Source organism: Thalassophryne amazonica, chromosome 14 (genome assembly GCF_902500255.1).
Source record: "Thalassophryne amazonica chromosome 14, fThaAma1.1, whole genome shotgun sequence".
Lineage (NCBI taxonomy): Eukaryota > Metazoa > Chordata > Actinopteri > Batrachoidiformes > Batrachoididae > Thalassophryne > Thalassophryne amazonica.
Genome location: NC_047116.1, coordinates 71,366,708 through 71,385,744, shown reverse-complemented (window position 1 = coordinate 71,385,744; position 19,037 = coordinate 71,366,708). Strand labels below are relative to the sequence as shown.

At 41.2% G+C, this 19,037-nt stretch overlaps 1 protein-coding gene across 2 annotated transcripts in view; it reads right to left on the bottom strand.

Moving 5' to 3' along the window:
* Positions 1 to 19,037, bottom strand: part of LOC117524187 (TBC1 domain family member 8) — a 225,040-nt gene that overhangs the window by 61,716 nt on the left and 144,287 nt on the right. For both annotated transcript variants that reach the window (XM_034185948.1, XM_034185947.1), the window contains one exon: positions 8,350 to 8,467. In XM_034185948.1, the coding sequence (XP_034041839.1) occupies positions 8,350 to 8,467 (118 nt within the window). The remainder of the gene's footprint in view (positions 1 to 8,349; positions 8,468 to 19,037) is intronic.

The window sequence follows — 19,037 nt, the reverse complement described above, 5'->3', positions numbered from 1 at the left end:
CCCGTGTCCACCAGTGCTGGGGCCTGCAGGGTTAAATCCTCATAAAGGATTATAACTGGGAGTCGTGTGGCAATATGGGTATGTCCCACGTGAATGTCTTGGCCCACCCCTAGCCCAGTTTCTAGGGGCGGGCGTTGGTGTTTAACCGCTCGGGGCAGTCCCTCACTTGATGCTCTATTGAGCCACAAACAAAGCACGCTCCGCGGACCAGCCTCCTCTGTCTATCTGGTGGCCTAAATGTGGCCTTGCTCGTGTCCATAGCTTCATCAGCAGGGGGAGCTGTAACCACACGGAGCGTAGAGGCCGTGGAGCGTGGGGAGGGCGGAACTCGGTCGGAACCGGAAGGGAGAGGGACGGCGCGTACCCGGCCACGCCCTTCATCTCGTTCCCGACGGCGTTCTTCTAACCGATTGTCTAATCGTATAACGAGATCAATAAGCCCGTCTAAATCCCGCGGTTCGTCCTTGGCCACCAGGTGCTCCTTCAGGACCAACGACAGTCCGTTTACGAAGGCGGCATGGAGGGCAGTGCTATTCCAGCCGGACCTCGCAGCCGCGATGCGGAAGTCGACTGCATAAGCAGCTGCATAGGCAGTCCAGCCTATTTCCTCTAGGCTGGACTATTGTAATTCATTATTATCAGGTTGTCCTAAAAGTTCCCTAAAAAGCCTTCAGTTAATTCAAAATGCTGCAGCTAGAGTACTGACGGGGACTAGAAGGAGAGAGCATATCTCACCCATATTGGCCTCTCTTCATTGGCTTCCTGTTAATTCTAGAATAGAATTTAAAATTCTTCTTCTTACTTATAAGGTTTTGAATAATCAGGTCCCATCTTATCTTAGGGACCTCGTAGTACCATATCACCCCAATAGAGCGCTTCGCTCTCAGACTGCATGCTTACTTGTAGTTCCTAGGGTTTGTAAGAGTAGAATGGGAGGCAGAGCCTTCAGCTTTCAGGCTCCTCTCCTGTGGAACCAGCTCCCAATTCAGATCAGGGAGACAGACACCCTCTCTACTTTTAAGATTAGGCTTAAAACTTTCCTTTTTGCTAAAGCTTATAGTTAGGGCTGGATCAGGTGACCCTAAACCATCCCTTAGTTATGCTGCTATAGACGTAGACTGCTGGGGGGTTCCCATGATGCACTGTTTTTCTCTTTTTGCTCTGTATGCACCACTCTGCATTTAATCATTAGTGATCGATCTCTGCTCCCCTCCACAGCATGTCTTTTTCCTGGTTCTCTCCCTCAGCCCCAACCAGTCCCAGCAGAAGACTGCCCCTCCCTGAGCCTGGTTCTGCTGGAGGTTTCTTCCTGTTAAAAGGGAGTTTTTCCTTCCCACTGTAGCCAAGTGCTTGCTCACAGGGGGTCGTTTTGACCGTTGGGGTTTTACATAATTATTGTATGGCCTTGCCTTACAATATAAAGCGCCTTGAGGCAACTGTTTGTTGTGATTTGGCGCTATATAAAAAAATTGATTGATTGAATTGAATTGAAAAGTAACAAAGTGTTAATGTCAAAAAGACAACACAGTCGGCTGAGTACTGTACCTCCTAGGTAGAGCGATATCTCGGCAAAGAGGTGGAGATGTCGTCTTGCTGATATACCACTGCAGATCAGATGATTGGTGACAGCTGTCGTAGGTGATAAGTGACAGCTGTCACCCCGGCTGCTCCTGTGAGGCGGCAGCGCCCTCTGGTGCCTGGAGCCCGCACTCCAGGCAGGGCGCCTCTGGAGGTGGTGGGCCAGCAGTACCTCCTCTTCAGCGGCCCACACAACAGCAGGTCCTGATTCAGGATTACCCGTAGATCATTCAGTGCCTCCTGAATGCAACTAATCCGTTACATATATATAATGGATTTTGTCCATTTTATACATATAATGGATTTCGACTGTAATGGACAAAATTTATTGGTCCACCTGAATCCATTATATATGAGTTTCACTGTATTTCATTTCATAAATCCACGTATTTGCATTGGATTGTTCCTGTTCTATCACTACACCTTTCCAAACATTTGACTTCAGCAAGTTGTGTTTTCATGACACAACTAATAGTGTGTTTACATGAATAAAAATAAAATTAGACAACTAAAGCTGCACCTACCATCCATTAATAGTCTCCAATATCACATTCAGTTCTGAACATCACTGATTTAGGTTTAAATTTGATTCTTATTCACTAATATAAATGGGAAATGCAACATAGATTTTCCTGACGAGTTCTGACGTTAGGACTTCTGGAATGTTTATGTGGAGTGCAAAATGACACATAAAAGTAATTTATATGAATATGTGATTTCTACAAACATGTTAAACATTTATCATATTTTTTCAACATGACTATTTCACACCCATGTAAAAGAAGAAGCCATAAAATGCATATTTTTCAGGCTAGGTCAAAAGATGAAAATAACATATCTAGTTTGGATGTAGACAGTTTGAAGTAAATTTGTGCCAAAGAGATTTTGATACATTCTATGAAATTAAAATTCATATTAAATATGAAAACTTGTATCATGTCACCTAACAAATTGATGGAGAATATTGCTGCCCGTGCCGTGAAGACACCTTGAACTGTACATGTTGACAAGCAGCAACTGAACACACCATTAATTTCAGATTGGTCATAGCAGGAGCAGACCCGGTGTAACAATATATCTTCCCCTCTTCAATATCTTCCCCAAACCGTGATGAGGCGCAGTTAGGATAGAGCAGGGGTGGCCAAGTTCGGTCCTCGAGAGCCATATTCCTGACACTCTTAGTTGTCTCCCTGCTCCAACACACCTGAATCCAATGAAAGGCTTATTAAAAGTCTGCTAACGAGTCTTTCATTGGATTCAGGTGTGTTGGAGCAGGGAGACACGAGTGTCAGGAATGTGGCTCTCGAGGACCGAAATTGGCCACCCCTGGGATAGAGCAACCTTTAAACTCTATTTCTCATGGATGTCTTATGGTCCCAGATGAAGCCCAGTTTGACTGACAGTGAATGACAATTGGTATTCTTTCTGTATCCATCTATAGCTATCTACAATAGTAACAGGTCCTATTCTGATGTATCTTATCCCCCTTTCAAATATATGGACCTGATTGACACCCTGAAATATTATAGAACATCTGCCTATGATGGGGTGGGGGATAAGATATCCTGATGGAAATAGGCTTTCTATCAAATGGCCTACAATCAGCTCTAGACAAGACCACATCATTGATACATATAGCATTAATGTTGTTTTCCACTTTGTCAGCCATGTATACATCTGGGTAAGATGAAATGGGTGATAATACTACAGCAGACCTGCTTTGCAGGGGTGGGGGGAAGATATCCAGGTCAGGATATCTTACCCCCTACGCAATCATAAGTGGGAAGGACAAATACATGACCAGGAAAGAAATAATAGATGTGAATTGAGAGAATTTACACAAAAAAGGGGTTAGCCCCTACAGAATGGAAGATCTTGGATGAATGGAAGATAATTCTTTTCAAATCGTGCTCAGACCTGATGCAAAACAAGGCAGACCGTAATTCAATTATTAACAAAATGCTGCTTGTTGCCTGAACTATAATATGGTGTTAAGTTTCACACATATCCCTGGCTGTGATGAACCAAGCCGCTTTAGATCAGAGCCCTCTGCATGGCTGTAAACCAGTGCACTTGCTGAAACTGAACACCGCAAAGGGCTGTGATTTGTCACTTTTCTGGTTTCACCCCTTCCTCTCCCATCATGTTTTAAAAGTTTTTTCAGTGCACACACTGATTTCATTTTGATTATACCAAAGATAGATTTTGATAGATTCTATGAAATAACTTGTATCATGTCAACTGACAGATTCATTCATTCATATGTTTGGCAGAAAAGTCCACAAATATGACCAACTTTACAACACAGACTCGGAAAAAGACGCTCAAATGAACCGCAATTCATGGAGAAAATTGTATATCTTATCTTTGGTTTGGAGGTTGATGACTGTATAAAGAAACTAAATGAGGTACAAATTAATCCAGAAAAAGATGCCATTCCTGTGGTAAATTGCAGGAATGGGATTACTCAAACAGGGAAGGAAGCTGAAAGGCACAAATGTTTAAACTCAGTATGATCCATTCAGTTTGGGTCACAAACTGCAAGGTTTATATCAAATAAAAGGATGTACCTGAAAATCCCAGAGGTCTGTGCGTTAGGAGTATGAATCAAAATGGTTTAAAAGAGGATGAAATGGAGGATTGTGCAGGCTTTGTTTGGGTATTCATGTTTATTTGTTTCACTGATTAGTCACTCAATCAGTACTTATGTGGAACAAAATTCATGAGTTGAATCCTATTCTGCTTGAAAACAACAAGCAGAATAGGATTCAATAAGCATGTGTGTCTGACACATATTTGAATGAAATTATAAGTGATACCGCTGTATTTATTCATCTGTCGATTTATTTATTGTATGATGTCAACTGACCCTTTTCAATCTACCTCTGTACAGGAGCTCAATTTGAAAGTCTTAGGTCATACTGAACAAAGGTTTCATAACATGGAATATAATATTGACCCAGATTGTCTTTTCCATAATAACATTATTCATCATTGCAAATATTTTACTGAGGAACAATTTAAGAAGTATTCTATGACAGATGGGACATTTTCAATCATACATTTTAGTAGTAGAAGTCTGATGTTTTGAGTCCATGTTTGGCCAGTTCGTTCTGTCAAGCTTACAGGCACTAAGTGGCAGGATACAAATGCTGGATTCACGGACACAGGTGTAGGAGTAAAAAAGTCTTCATCCAAAAAAAATCACAGGTTAAGATAAGGTACACAGGCAGGCAGTCAGCGAGGCAGAGGTACAGGTGATCGACAGGCTGAGGCGAGGTCATACAACGAGCGTAGTTTAAAAAACATGCCGTACGGAGTATAGAGGCTGAGACAAAGGTACGGTCAGAAAACGAGGCAGGGTCAACCACAGTCAGGCAATCAGGCATGGACAAAATCAAGGCTGGAACGAAGACTAGGAAGTGCGACTAACTGGCAGTGAGGAGGCAAACACAAAGGGCTTAAATAAAACAGATGGTGATTAGGAAATGAAACACAGGTGTGGGAGAAAAATCTGGAATGGGTCATGGTAAACTAAAGGGACAAGACACACCCATACCAAACCCTGAACACCAGACATCAGCGTGCAGTAAGACAAAAGCAAAGTGAACAGGACCCAACTAAAAGATGAACCTAAAACCACAGTGATCTAAACAAAATACCAAAACCACTGAAGAGCAAAACCCAAGTTCCAATAAATAAGAAATAAAATAAAGAAGACCCAACATGAACAAACAAAGAATTAACCAGAAAAATCTCTCTCTCTCTCTCTCCCTCTCTCTCTCTCTCTCCATATATATGCGTGTGTGTGTATGTATATATATGTATGCATTTTACTTTTATGGCAAAAGGGGTGGGCATTTATAAGCTTTTGCTTCTGCCTACACCCTTTTGGTCACACAGGTTCACTGTTAAATTGTCCTATTTATGAGTTATTGTTGAGTCTGTGTGCCGAATAAAATTCATTCATTCAAGACGCAACAGAAAACTTTAAAAGATTAACGCACATGTCAGCGTCATTGCACGGCCAGAGAATTACAGAGTTGCAGAAGCATAAATCAGGCTTTAGGATTTTAAGGTACCACTTAGAAACTTAGAAAAAACAGTAACTCGTCCAAGTGCACATAATATCTGGCACTTATTTAAGGCAGGTGTGGTCATTAAATAAGGCAGGTCCTGATTCAGGATTCCCCGTAGATCGTTTAGCGGCTCCTGACTGTAATCCGTTACATACATATAACGGATTTTGACAGTTTTACATGTATAACGGCTTTAGATTATAACAGACGAAATTTGCTGGTCCACTTGAATTCATTATATGCGAGTTTTACTGTATTTCCTTTTCTCAGAACTGTGCACTAATCTTTACGTGAACCAGAGCTTCACACATTTGAAGATAAAAGGACACCAGGAAATCTGTTCCAAACAACATGATAGAGGAGGAAATTGTTCAAGTGCCTCTCATGATGTGACAAAGCACAGGAAATGAGCCTGTGCTCATGTGCCAAATATAATATATAAGTGGTCCATTTATCTATTCATTGATTTCCTAAAGCCACTGAGTGCTGGCATAGGTTCCAGCCCCCTGTTGTCTGTTTAGTGGCTCACAAAACAAGGATGGAAAGCAGCTCATACAAAACAAAACTGTCATGTGACAGTCACATATGAATGACTGCAGGTAACCTCATCTGTAAGACAAACATTTACACAAAAACACTGTGATACTAAGATATATCAGGATGTTTGTTCCCTTGAGCAAACATCTGCTAATCAGCTGAGAACTGTACACATTATAATGAAAATACAATGAAAATAATGTACAGTGGAAAGCAGCCTCATGTTTCTGTATAAAGTACACTATGTGGTTTGATATTTTTATTCATCCTCTCACTAAAATGACCACATTTTTATATCCAAATATTAATTTTATAAAAGTATTACACAATTTTGTGCTTATTAAAGAAAGTAGTAATTAAAGAAAATAACTTTTTCATATTAATATAAACCTGACGACACTGCAGGTTTGCAGTCCACTGCCTGACTCCACAACAAACAGAGCATGTTTAAAATAAAACAAATTAATCACCATGTTCTTGTAAAACCACAGCATATTTAGTTAAGATTAAAGAACTCAAATTAAAAGAAAACCTTATTTTGCACAACATTATTTACTTTTACTATAATTATGGCATGTTAAGAGGCAACTAAAAGAAAACTTCCTCAGTCCAAATCCACATGGCCCAAACAGCACATGCACTTCAGTATTTTCACAAACACTGCATATAACACTATAATATTACTCTGTTCAATTCTAAAATACACTTCATCAAATGAATACATAATCAATGGTCATGCTGCTTAGGGCCCTATGTCACTGGTGTGCGACTGTCAGAGAGCAGTTGGAGAAGTGAGTTAACGACCAGACTCAAATGAGTGACAATTTCGCAGTTGGTATCTCATTGAAGTGGCACAAATGACGTGCGCGCAGGTTGTCCGAATATCCGCCGAATACTGCATGGACTCACGGTGAAGATGTCCACATACATAACGTGAGTGCTGCTCGAATGCCGCGTGGCACTCATGTGAATGCTGAGTGCAGCATCTGCAGATGCAAGGATCTGCTGATTAGCGCGAGAATGCCGTGCTGCACTTTCTTAGATGTGGAACGCCAGCCACTCGTGGCTGAAACAATGACACATTTGGGCACAAAGTGTTCAGCTGGAATTATCCTGTTTTTAATGTTAACAGATGCTGAGGAATTTCCCCTGACTGTACCCATTAAGGAACAGCCCTGTAAACAGTAATAATAATAATAATAAAAAAAATAATAATAAAGTGTTTCTCCATGCAGGAGGAAAAATACAACAGGAAGAAAACTGTGAACTGGGCACTCAACCACCTGTAGAATAATTAACTACAGGATGAAATATGTAATGTCTAGTGGTGCACACCATCAAAGAGGTCCTAACAAGCACCGTCAAAAATGCATTACAGAAAATCGCCATCTACAGGAAGAAATAGGCAATGTCCAGTGGTCGACGCCATCAAAGAGCTCCTGGCTGGCACCGTCACGCAACAATCGTGCATAATCAACAACCACAGTATGAAATATGTAATGTTCAGTGGCAAAGCTATCCTTGCAGAAAACAGTCACACACTGATTCCACGTAATGTCCTCCTGTGGACAGGTATCCTCGGTTCTTGGGAATGTGGATTGGTGTGCCTGTGTACACTTTTGTCCACCTCTGTGTGCGCAGGCTTACCATGCATGTACGTGGCTTACGGCCACCAGCATGCAACCTTTTAGAAGAAGAAGAAAGAGATAATCCCAGGACAGGTGTGTCCAGTCTGCTGACCATGAGCTGCGACTGCTAGACTCCCTCAGTCACTTCTAGAAGCTCTGTCTCTCTGCAGTCATCGCTGCTATTTTGGCATGCTCTCAGGGCAGCTTGTGTGTATCTCCAACAGGGAACACTGGATCCTCATTTTTGTCTCCAATCACACACAAAGTAGTTTCATTCACTGCCAACCCCTCACAAAGTTCTCTGCATGTTAGGAGGGTGTGATGAGGACCCTTGTCTCTTTGTCAACTATGAACTGTTCCAAATCCATGCATGACACGTGTGATGCGGTGTGATGCCCTGTGATGCCCTATGAGTCAAATAAGGGAAGAGCACCATAATATCGCGCAAAATCAAGTCATTTCCCTCACAACTGCCATTCGCATGCTGTCGCAGCCCAGTGAGATAGGACCCTTATTTTCAACCTCACCTATAACTCTGTGGTTGAAGTAGTCAGGCAGCATTCTCTCACAAACAGCCACCAGCAGCCAGAAAGCCTCTTCTTCTTTAGCGTAAAGCAGCAGCACAGATGCCAGGATGTTCATCGACTGCACCAAAAGGAACACATTAAACAAACAAACACACAAACAAACAGAGCAACAGGTCACCAAGAACCAACTATGTCGGTATTGTAGTTTTTGGGGTTTTTTTGGGGGGGGGGTTGGCCATTTTTCAAAGAATATGAATGATAACACAAAAACGTTCTTTTTCACTCATGGTTAGTGGTTGGGTGAAGCCATTTCTGGTCAAACAACTGTGTTTACTATTTATAAATCGTAATGACAACAGAAACTACTCAAATGACCCTGATCAAAAGTTTACATACTCCTGTTCTTAATAGTGTGTATTGCCCCCTTTAACATCAATGACAGCTTGGAGTCTTGGGGTAGTTGTGGACGAGGCTCTCTGATGGTAAAGCTGCCACTTAGCTTCATAGCGGAGTAGAACAGAGAAGGACTTTCTTTCACCAAAACAGATCACATCTGGGCTTGCATCTCAGCTGTACCTTCTGGCAATTTGTGGCATTGTGTGTATGTATTTTGATTTGTGCGTGTGTAACCAGATTCACACATGTAAAAAAAACAAAACAAAACTGTGTGTGTGTTTTGGCTGTGTTCTTACACGTGACTTTTGCTGCACTCCTGCCATGTTAGATCTGTAAATGTGTGCAGCGATTTGTGCGTGTGTGTGTGTGTGTGTGTGTGTGTGTGTGTGTGTGTGTGTGTGTGTGTGTGTGTGTGTGTGTGTGTGTGTGTGTGGAGCCGTCGTGGCTCTACAGCTTCACACCAACAGGGGCGGATGAATCTTTTTGGAGGTGTGTTTTTTCCTGTGTTTAAAGGAGGATTAGCCTCTGTAAGCATCTTATCTGATAGAACATACTAAAGAAATGCATTTCACACTTCTGTTTTTTGTTTATTTTCGATTATTAATAATTCAATAAAATAAAAATTTATAAAGAATGCATGTGATTGGTCAGAAGTTTTATGATGTCAGGATATGTACCCTTTAGATTTTACATGCAGGCAACAAATAGTAGGAGAGCGTTTTAGCAAAAATGAGCTCGGGGCTGTAGTAATGAGGGATACAGAAGAAATAATGTTACCTATCACGCACTACCGCTGAAGAATAAGGAACATCTTGGGCTGTGGGTAAGCGCGATGAAACTGAAGGACCCTCCTGTTCCCAGGTTCTCCAAAGTGTATAGCAACCATTTCGAGTGGGAATGCTATGAAAGAGATTTTCGAGAGGAGCTCATGGGTTCTAAACGAAAAAACCTTTTGAAGGAGTAAGTGTACAACCCCAATTCCAATGAAGTTGGGATGTTGTTTAAAATGTAAATAAAAACAGAATACAATGATTTGCAAATCCTCTTCAACCTATATTCAATTGAAGACACCACAAAGACAAGATATTTAATGTTCAAACTGCTAAACTTTGTTTTTGTGCAAATATTTGCTGATTTTGAAAAGGAAGCCTGCAACATATTTCAAAAAAGCTGGGACGGACTTCCTGTTCTGGGTCGAGAGGGGATGGTGGCTTAGGGAAGAGGCTCCAGAGGAGTAAAAATAAAACTGCCCCAAAATAGAAAATTAAAAGGCGAAGTGAGCGGCAAAGTGTAGTTAAGGGGCTAAGATGTCGTCTATCAAAAAGAAGGAAAAGCAGAAAGTCAGGTTGCGTGTAAATGATGCAGACGAACTGCAGCTAACGCAAGTGGCTAATGTTAGCTCCCCTGTACATAACGCGGCTAGCTCTCCCTTGCCTCACCATGATGATGGAGTTACGGAGTTGGAAGGGGAGTCGGCGGACCTCACTGTCATTCTGAAGCAGTTAAGAGGTGTCTGTAAAGAGTTGCGGGACTTCAGAAAGGACAATAATCAACAACTGACTGACCTAAAAGGTGAATTGACAAAAACAAACGTGAAAATTGAGGAAGTGGAAAACAGGGTGGCTGAACACGAACATAAACTTCAAGAGTCGGGGGAAGTAATGGCTGAGATGCTCACGATGCAGGAAAAGCTCCAAGCTAGATTGACTTCTCTGGAGGCTTACTCGAGGAGGGAGACGCTGAGGATTTATGGGGTCTCTGAGGGAAAAGAAGCTGGATCTCAGTCCAATCAATCAATCAATTCAATCAATCAACTTTATTTATATAGCACCAAATCACAACAAACAGTTGCCCCAAGGCGCTTTATATTGTAAGGCAAGGCCATACAATAATTACGTAAAAACCCCAACGGTCAAAACGACCCCCTGTGAGCAAGCACTTGGCGACAGTGGGAAGGAAAAACTCCCTTTTAACAGGAAGAAACCTCCAGCAGAACCAGGCTCAGGGAGGGGCAGTCTTCTGCTGGGACTGGTTGGGGCTGAGGGAGAGAACCAGGAAAAAGACATGCTGTGGAGGGGAGCAGAGATCAATCACTAATGATTAAATGCAGAGTGGTGCATACAGAGCAAAAAGAGAAAGAAACACTCAGTGCATCATGGGAACCCCCCAGCAGTCTAAGTCTATAGAAGCATAACTAAGGGATGGTTCAGGGTCACCTGATCCAGCCCCAACTATAAGCTTTAGCAAAAAGGAATGTTTTAAGCCTAATCTTAAAAGTAGAGAGGGTGTCTGTCTCCCTGATCCGAATTGGGAGCTGGTTTCACAGGAGAGGAGCCTGAAAGCTGAAGGCTCTGCCTCCCATTCTACTCTTACAAACCCTAGGAACTACAAGTAAGCCTGCAGTCTGAGAGCGAAGCGCTCTATTGGGGTGATATGGTACTATGAGGTCCCTAAGATAAGATGGGACCTGATTATTCAAAACCTTATAAGTAAGAAGAAGAATTTTAAATTCTATTCTAGAATTAACAGGAAGCCAATGAAGAGAGGCCAATATGGGAGAGATATGCTCTCTCCTTCTAGTCCCCGTCAGTACTCTAGCCACAGCATTTTGAATTAACTGAAGGCTTTTCAGGGAACTTTTAGGACAACCTGATAATAATGAATTACAATAGTCCAACCTAGAGGAAATAAATGCATGAATTAGTTTTTCAGCATCACTCTGAGACAAGACCTTTCTAATTTTAGAGATATTGCGTAAATGCAAAAAAAGCAGTCCTACATATTTGTTTAATATGCGCTTTGAATGACATATCCTGATCAAAAATGACTCCAAGATTTCTCACAGTATTACTAGAGGTCAGGGTAATGCCATCCAGAGTAAGGATCTGGTTAGACACCATGTTTCTAAGATTTGTGGGGCCAAGTACAATAACTTCAGTTTTATCTGAGTTTAAAAGCAGGAAATTAGAGGTCATCCATGTCTTTATCATTTGTAACCTTCACTAATGCTGTTTCTGTACTATGATGAATTCTAAAACCTGACTGAAACTCTTCAAATAGACCATTCCTCTGCAGATGATCAGTTAGCTGTTTTACAACTACCCTTTCAAGAATTTTTGAGAGAAAAGGAAGGTTGGAGATTGGCCTATAATTAGCTAAGATAGCTGGGTCAAGTGATGGCTTTTTAAGTAATGGTTTAATTACTGCCACCTTAAAAGCCTGTGGTACATAGCCAACTAATAAAGATAGATTGATCATATTTAAGATCGAACCATTAAATAATGGTAGGGCTTCCTTGAGCAGCCTGGTAGGAATGGGGTCTAATAGACATGTTGATGGTTTGGATGAAGTAACTAATGAAAATAACTCAGACAGAACAATCTGAGAGAAAGAGTCTAACCAAATACCGGCATCACTGAAAGCAGCCAAAGATAACGATACGTCTTTGGGATGGTTATGAGTAATTTTTTCCCTAATAGTTAAATTTTTATTAGCAAAGAAAGTCATGAAGTCATTACTAGTTAAAGTTAAAGGAATACTCGGCTCAATAGAGCTCTGACTCTTTGTCAGCCTGGCTACAGTGCTGAAAAGAAACCTGGGGTTGTTCTTATTTTCTTCAATTAGTGATGAGTAGTAAGATGTCCTAGCTATACGGAGGGCTTTTTTATAGAGCAACAGACTCTTTTGCCAGGCTAAGTGAAGATCTTCTAAATTAGTGAGACGCCATTTCCTCTCCAACTTACGGGTTATCTGCTTTAAGCTGCGAGTTTGTGAGTTATACCACGGAGTCAGGCACATCTGATTTAAAGCTCTCTTTTTCAGAGGAGCTACAGCATCCAAAGTTGTCTTCAATGAGGATGTAAAACTATTGACAAGATACTCTATCTCACTTACAGAGTTTAGGTAGCTACTCTGCACTGTGTTGGTATATGGCATTAGAGAACATAAAGAAGGAATCATATCCTTAAACCTAGTTACAGCGCTTTCTGAAAGACTTCTAGTGTAATGAAACTTATTCCCCACTGCTGGGTAGTCCATCAGAGTAAATGTAAATGTTATTAAGAAATGATCAGACAGAAGGGAGTTTTCAGGGAATACTGTTAAGTCTTCAATTTCCATACCATAAGTCAGAACAAGATCTAAGATATGATTAAAGTGGTGGGTGGACTCATTTACATTTTGAGCAAAGCCAATTGAGTCTAATAATAGATTAAATGCAGTGTTGAGGCTGTCATTCTCAGCATCTGTGTGGATGTTAAAATCGCCCACTATAATTATCTTATCTGAGCTAAGCACTAAGTCAGACAAAAGGTCTGAAAATTCACAGAGAAACTCACAGTAACGACCAGGAGGACGATAGATAACAAATAAAACTGGTTTTTGGGACTTCCAATTTGGATGGACAAGACTAAGAGTCAAGCTTTCAAATGAATTAAAGCTCTGTCTGGGTTTTTGATTAATGAATCCATGAGTTAAGTCCATGAGTCACTTTGTGAAAAAGTTAGAGAAAACATCAACCTCCCCGCTTCCACAGCATTACAGATTCAGCGAGAGCACAGAGCATTAGCACCCCCCCGATGGCGCTCAGCCACAGTCAATCCTGGTGAAGTTCTTATGCTACACTGTCAAAGAAGAAGTGCTCAGATTATGGCAAAAGCGGGGGTTCATGTTGAATAACAAGATTAACTTTGACCACAATTACCCCGCGGAGATGCTGGCCATGAGGAAGGAGTACGCCGATGTTCGGAGGGTCTTAAAAGGGAAAGATCTACGGTTCCGCACTCTGTATCCTGCGTGACTGAAAGTGTTTCGGACCCAAAACCTACAACTGTGTTGAGGAGGTGACGGCGGATCTTGCACACCGGGGCTTCCTAGTGAAAGTGGTTACACAGCCGAATACACTCTAGGAGAGGCTCCACAGGTGGTCGTTGTGGCAACGCATGGGGGGAGAGGACGTTCGATGCCAGCGGGGAGAGCAGTGGGATTTAAGGAGAAGTTGCAGATGTTCAGACGTGAGCAACAACAGCCTGTGTTTATGAGGTTTTCATTTTGAATTTCAGATGACACTGTGAACTCAAAATTATCGTAGAGTCAGAACTGAGGGACTTCTTCTCTTTGGGTTCTCCATCAGGAGTTGAAGGCACTCTTGCTCAGGTATCTTAAGAGGTTTTCCTTCAGAGTTTAAGGGAAGTAGTGCTGGGTTGCACTGCTGGAAGTGTTGTTAAAATATTAGTTTGAGTTATTTACAGTAGTGTTCAGAACTCACACTCTTAAGGCTCTGAAATTGGGTTATTAGTAAAAAAAAATGTAGAAAAGGGGGTGTTCACAATAATAGTAGTGTGGCATTCAGTCAGTGAGTTTGTCAATTTTGTGGAACAAACATGTGTGAATCAGGTGTCCCCTATGTAAGGATGAAGCCAGCACCTGTTGAACATGTTTTTCTCTTTGAAAGCCTGAGGAAAATGGGACGTTCAAGACATTGTTCAGAATAACAGCGTAGTTTGATTAAAAAGTTGATTGGAGAAGGGAAAACTTATACGCAGGTGCAAAAGATTATAGGCTGTTCATCTACAATGATCTCCAATGCTTTACAATGGACAAAAAAAAAACAGAAGTGTGGAAGAAAATGGAAAACAGCCATCAAAATGGATAGAAGAATAACCAAAATGGCAAAGGCTCACCCACTGATCAGCTCCAGGATGATCAAAGACAGTCTGGATTTACCTGTAAGTGCTGTGACAGTTAGAAGATGCCTGTGTGAAGCTAATTTATTTGCAAGAATCCCCCGCAAAGTCCCTCTGTTAAATAATAGACATGTGCAGAAGAGGTTACAATTTGCCAAAGAACACATCAACTGGCCTAAAGAGAAATGGAGGAATATTTTGTGGACTGATGAGAGTAAAATTGTTCTTTTTGGGTCCAAGGGCCACAGACAGTGTGTGAGACGACCCCAAAACTCTGAATTCAAGCCACAGTTCACAGTGAAGACAGTGAAGCATGGTGGTGCAAGCATCATGATATGGGCATGTTTCTCCTACTATGGTGTTGGGACTATATATCGCATACCAGGTATCATCGATAAGTTTGGATATGTCAAAATACTTGAAGAGGTCATGTTGCCTTATGCTGAAGAGGGCATGCCCTTGAAATGGGTGTTTCAACAAGACAATGACCCCAAGCACACTAGTAAACAAGCAAAATCTTGGTTCCAAACCAACAAAATTAATGCCTCGCAGATGTGAAGAAATCATGATAAACTGTGGTTATACAACTAAATACTAGTTTAGTGATTCACAGGATTGCTCAAAAAGCAGTTTGAACATAACAGTTTTGAGTTTGTAGCGTCAACAGCAGATGCTACTATTATTGTGAACACCCCCTTTTCTACTTTTTTTACTAATAGCCCAATTTCATAGCCTTAAGAGTGTGCATATCATGAATGCTTGGTCTTGTTGAATTTGTGAGAATCTACTGAATCTAATGGTACCTTGCTTCCCATGTAACAATAGGAAATATACTCAAAACCTGGATTAATCTTTTTAGTCACATAGCACTACTATTATTCTGAATACTACTGTACAATGCAGCTTGGTTGGTGCGCATTGTATTGTTGTTCCTGTCAATTTTTGGGGGGGGGTGCTCTGCCTGTTATTGTTTTTCCGGATAATTTTATAGTACTCTGAGGTTGGTTTCTTTCAATGTAAATGGGGTCTTTAACCCAGTTAAAAGATCTAAAATATTATCAAAGCTAAGGAAAGAAAGGGCAGATTGCTCTACTCCAAGAGACACACTTGAGTCAGACAGAGCATAATAAATTAAAAAGAATGGGGTTTAACCATGTGTTTTCCTCCTCTGTTAAGTCTAGTCATAAGAGGGGCGTGGCTACTCTGATCTCTAATACACTCAACTATGAACACATTTCAGAAGTAATGGATGAGGAAGGAAGATTAATTAAGATAACTGGAAGAATTGAAGGCACAGAGATTACAATCTTAAATGTATATGCCCCTCCTGGGAGCAATTGTTTATTCTATAGAAGTATTTTTGATTTAATGCTTGACTCTAAGGGACTGATAATTTGCAGGGGAGATTTTAATATCAGACTTAATCCTCAACTAGACTTCTCCAATGTACCCACCCAAAGTAACCCTCTCACAAGGAAAGTTAATATGTATCTTGAGGAGTTGGGCATAGTCGATGTGTGGCGAGAACAACACCCTTTTATCAAGGATCATACCTTTTACTCATGCCCAAATGCAGTTTACACTAGGACTGATCTTTTTTTTAATGTTTATGGGAGATAAATTTAAAGTTAAAGATTGTGACATATTAACGAGGGATTTATCGGACCATAGCCCCATTTCTTTCTCTTTACTTATGGCCGGGATGAAACGCAATACTCTTTGGAAATTTAATTCACATATACTCAATGATCCAACTATTGTTTCCAAGATAAGAGAGGATATTAAAGACTACCTAAAAATGAATGACACAGGGGAGGTCTCCCCAATCATTTCATGGGATGCGTTAAAGGCGGTGTTGAGAGGGAAAATTATCTCCACCACCTCCTTCCTTAAAAAACAAAAAGACAAAAATTAATTGATTTACAAGGAAAATTAAAAAAGAAAGTACAAGAAGATATCAACAGTCCTGACTTGAGAGTAAAACAAGAAATTAGGAAAATACAGGGAGAAATTAATGACATTCATACACAAGAGGCCCAAAAGAATTTGATCTTCTTTGATCTACTGGTGGTTGGCTCTCACTGCGGTACTGTATCACTTCCTGTTCCGGAGCACAGCGGTGTTTTGCTGTATCTGTTAGCTGTTTAATCTGCGCAGTTAGATTGATCTAGTTAACTAGATAACGATTTGTTTCACAGTGTAATCTTCACGTGCCTTAACTAAAGCACTCCCTCTGCTGAATGACCTCTAAATTATTTACACATTATTCACTTTGTGTGTTTTTAGGAATCCGCTAGCTTAGCAAAGCTACTAGCTCTTAGCCAGTTTAGCATGGCGGCTTCTCCTGTCTCTCCCGCACTTTTCTGCTCTGGGTGTGAAATGTTTAGTTATTCCTCGGCCTCCTTTAGCAGTAATGGTACTTGTAATAAGTGTAGCTTATTCGTAGCTTTGGAGGCCAGGCTGGGCGAATTGGAGACTCGGCTCCGCACCTTGGAAAATCCTACAGCTAGCCAGGCCCCTGTAGTCGGTGCGGACCAAGGTAGCTTAGCCGCCGTTAGTTCCCCTCCGGCAGATCCCGAGCAGCCGGGAAAGCAGGCCGACTGGGTGACTGTGAGGAGGAAGCGTAGTTCTAAACAGAAGCCCCATGTACACCACCAACCTGATCACATCTCTAACCATTTTTCCCCACTCGGCAACACACCCGCCGAGGATCAAACTCTGGTTATTGGTGACTCTGTTTTGAGAAATGTGAAGTTAGCGACACCAGCAGCCATAGTCAATTGTCTTCCGGGGGCCAGAGCAGGCGACAGTGAAGGAAATTTGAAACTAATGGCTAAGGCTAAGCATAAATTTTGTAAGATTGTAATTCACGTCTGCAGTAATGACACCCGGTTACGCCAATCGGAGGTCACTAAAATTAACATTGAATCTGTGTGTAACTTTGCAAAAACAATGTCAGACTCTGTAGTTTTCTCTGGGCCCATCCCCAATCGGACCGGGAGTGACATGTTTAGCCGCATGTTCTCCCTGAATTGCTGGCTGTCTGAGTGGTGTCCAAAAAATGAGGTGGGCTTCATAGATAATTGGCAAAGCTTCTGGGGAAAACCTGGTCTTGTTAGGAGAGACGGCATCCATCCCACTTTGGATGGAGCAGCTCTCATTTCTAGAAATCTGGCCAATTTTCTTAAATCCTCCAAACCGTGACTATCCAGGGTTGGGACCAGGAAGCAGAGTTGTAGTCTTACACACTTCTCTGCAGCTTCTCTCCCCCTGCCATCCCCTCATTACCCCATCGCCGTAGAGACGGTGCCTGCTCCCAGACCACCAATAACCAGCAAAAATCTATTTAAGCATAAAAATTCAAAAAGAAAAAATAATATAGCACCTTCAACTGCACCACAGACTAAAACAGTTAAATGTGGTCTATTAAACATTAGCTCTCTCTCTTCTAAGTCCATGTTAGTAAATGATATAATAATTGATCAACATATTGATTTATTCTGCCTTACAGAAACCTGGTTACAGCAGGATGAATATGTTAGTTTAAATGAGTCAACACCCCCGAGGCACACTAACTGCCAGAACGCTCGTAGCACGGGCCGAGGTGGAAGATTAACAGCAATCTTCCACTCCAGCTTAATAATTAATCAAAAACCCAGACAGAGCTTTAATTCATTTGAAAGCTTGTCTCTTAGTCTTGTACATCCAAATTGGGAGTCCCAAAAACCAGTTTTATTTGTTGTTATCTATCGTCCACCTGGTCGTTACTGTGAGTTTCTCTGTGAATTTTTGGACCTTTTGTCTGACTTAGTGCTTAGCTCAGATAAGATAATTACAGTGGGCGATTTTAACATCCACACAGATGCTGAGAATGACAGCCTCAACACTGCATTTAATCTATTGTTAGACTCGATTGGCTTTGCTCAAAATGTAAATGAGTCCACCCACCACTTTAATCATATCTTAGATCTTGTTCTGTCTTATGGTATGGAAATTTCTTAATAACATTTACATTTACTCTGATGGACTACCCAGCAGTGGGGAATAAGTTTCATTACAGTTGAAGTCTTTCAGAAAGCGCTGTAACTAGGTTTAAGGATATGATTCCTTCTTTATGTTCTCCAATGCCATATACCAACACAGTGCAGAGTAGCTACCTAAACTCTGTGAGTGAGATAGATTATCTCGTCAATAGTTTTATATCCTCATTGAGGACAACTTTGGATGCTGTAGCTCCTCTGAAAAAGAGAGCCTTAAATCAGAAGTGCCTGAATCCGTGGTATAACTCACAAACTCGCAGCTTAAAGCAGATAACCCGTAAGTTGGAGAGGAAATGACGTCTCACTAATTTAGAAGATCTTCACTTAGCCTGGAAAAAGAGTCTGTTGCTCTATAAAAAAAGCCCTCCGTAAAGCTAGGACATCTTACTACTCATCACTAATTGAAGAAAATAAGAACCCCAGGTTTCTTTTCAGCACTGTAGCCAGGTTGACAAAGAGTCAGAGCTCTATAGAGCCGAGTATTCCTTTAACTTTAACTAGTAATGACTTCATGACTTTCTTTGCTAATAAAATTTTAACTATTAGAGAAAAAATTACTTATAACCAT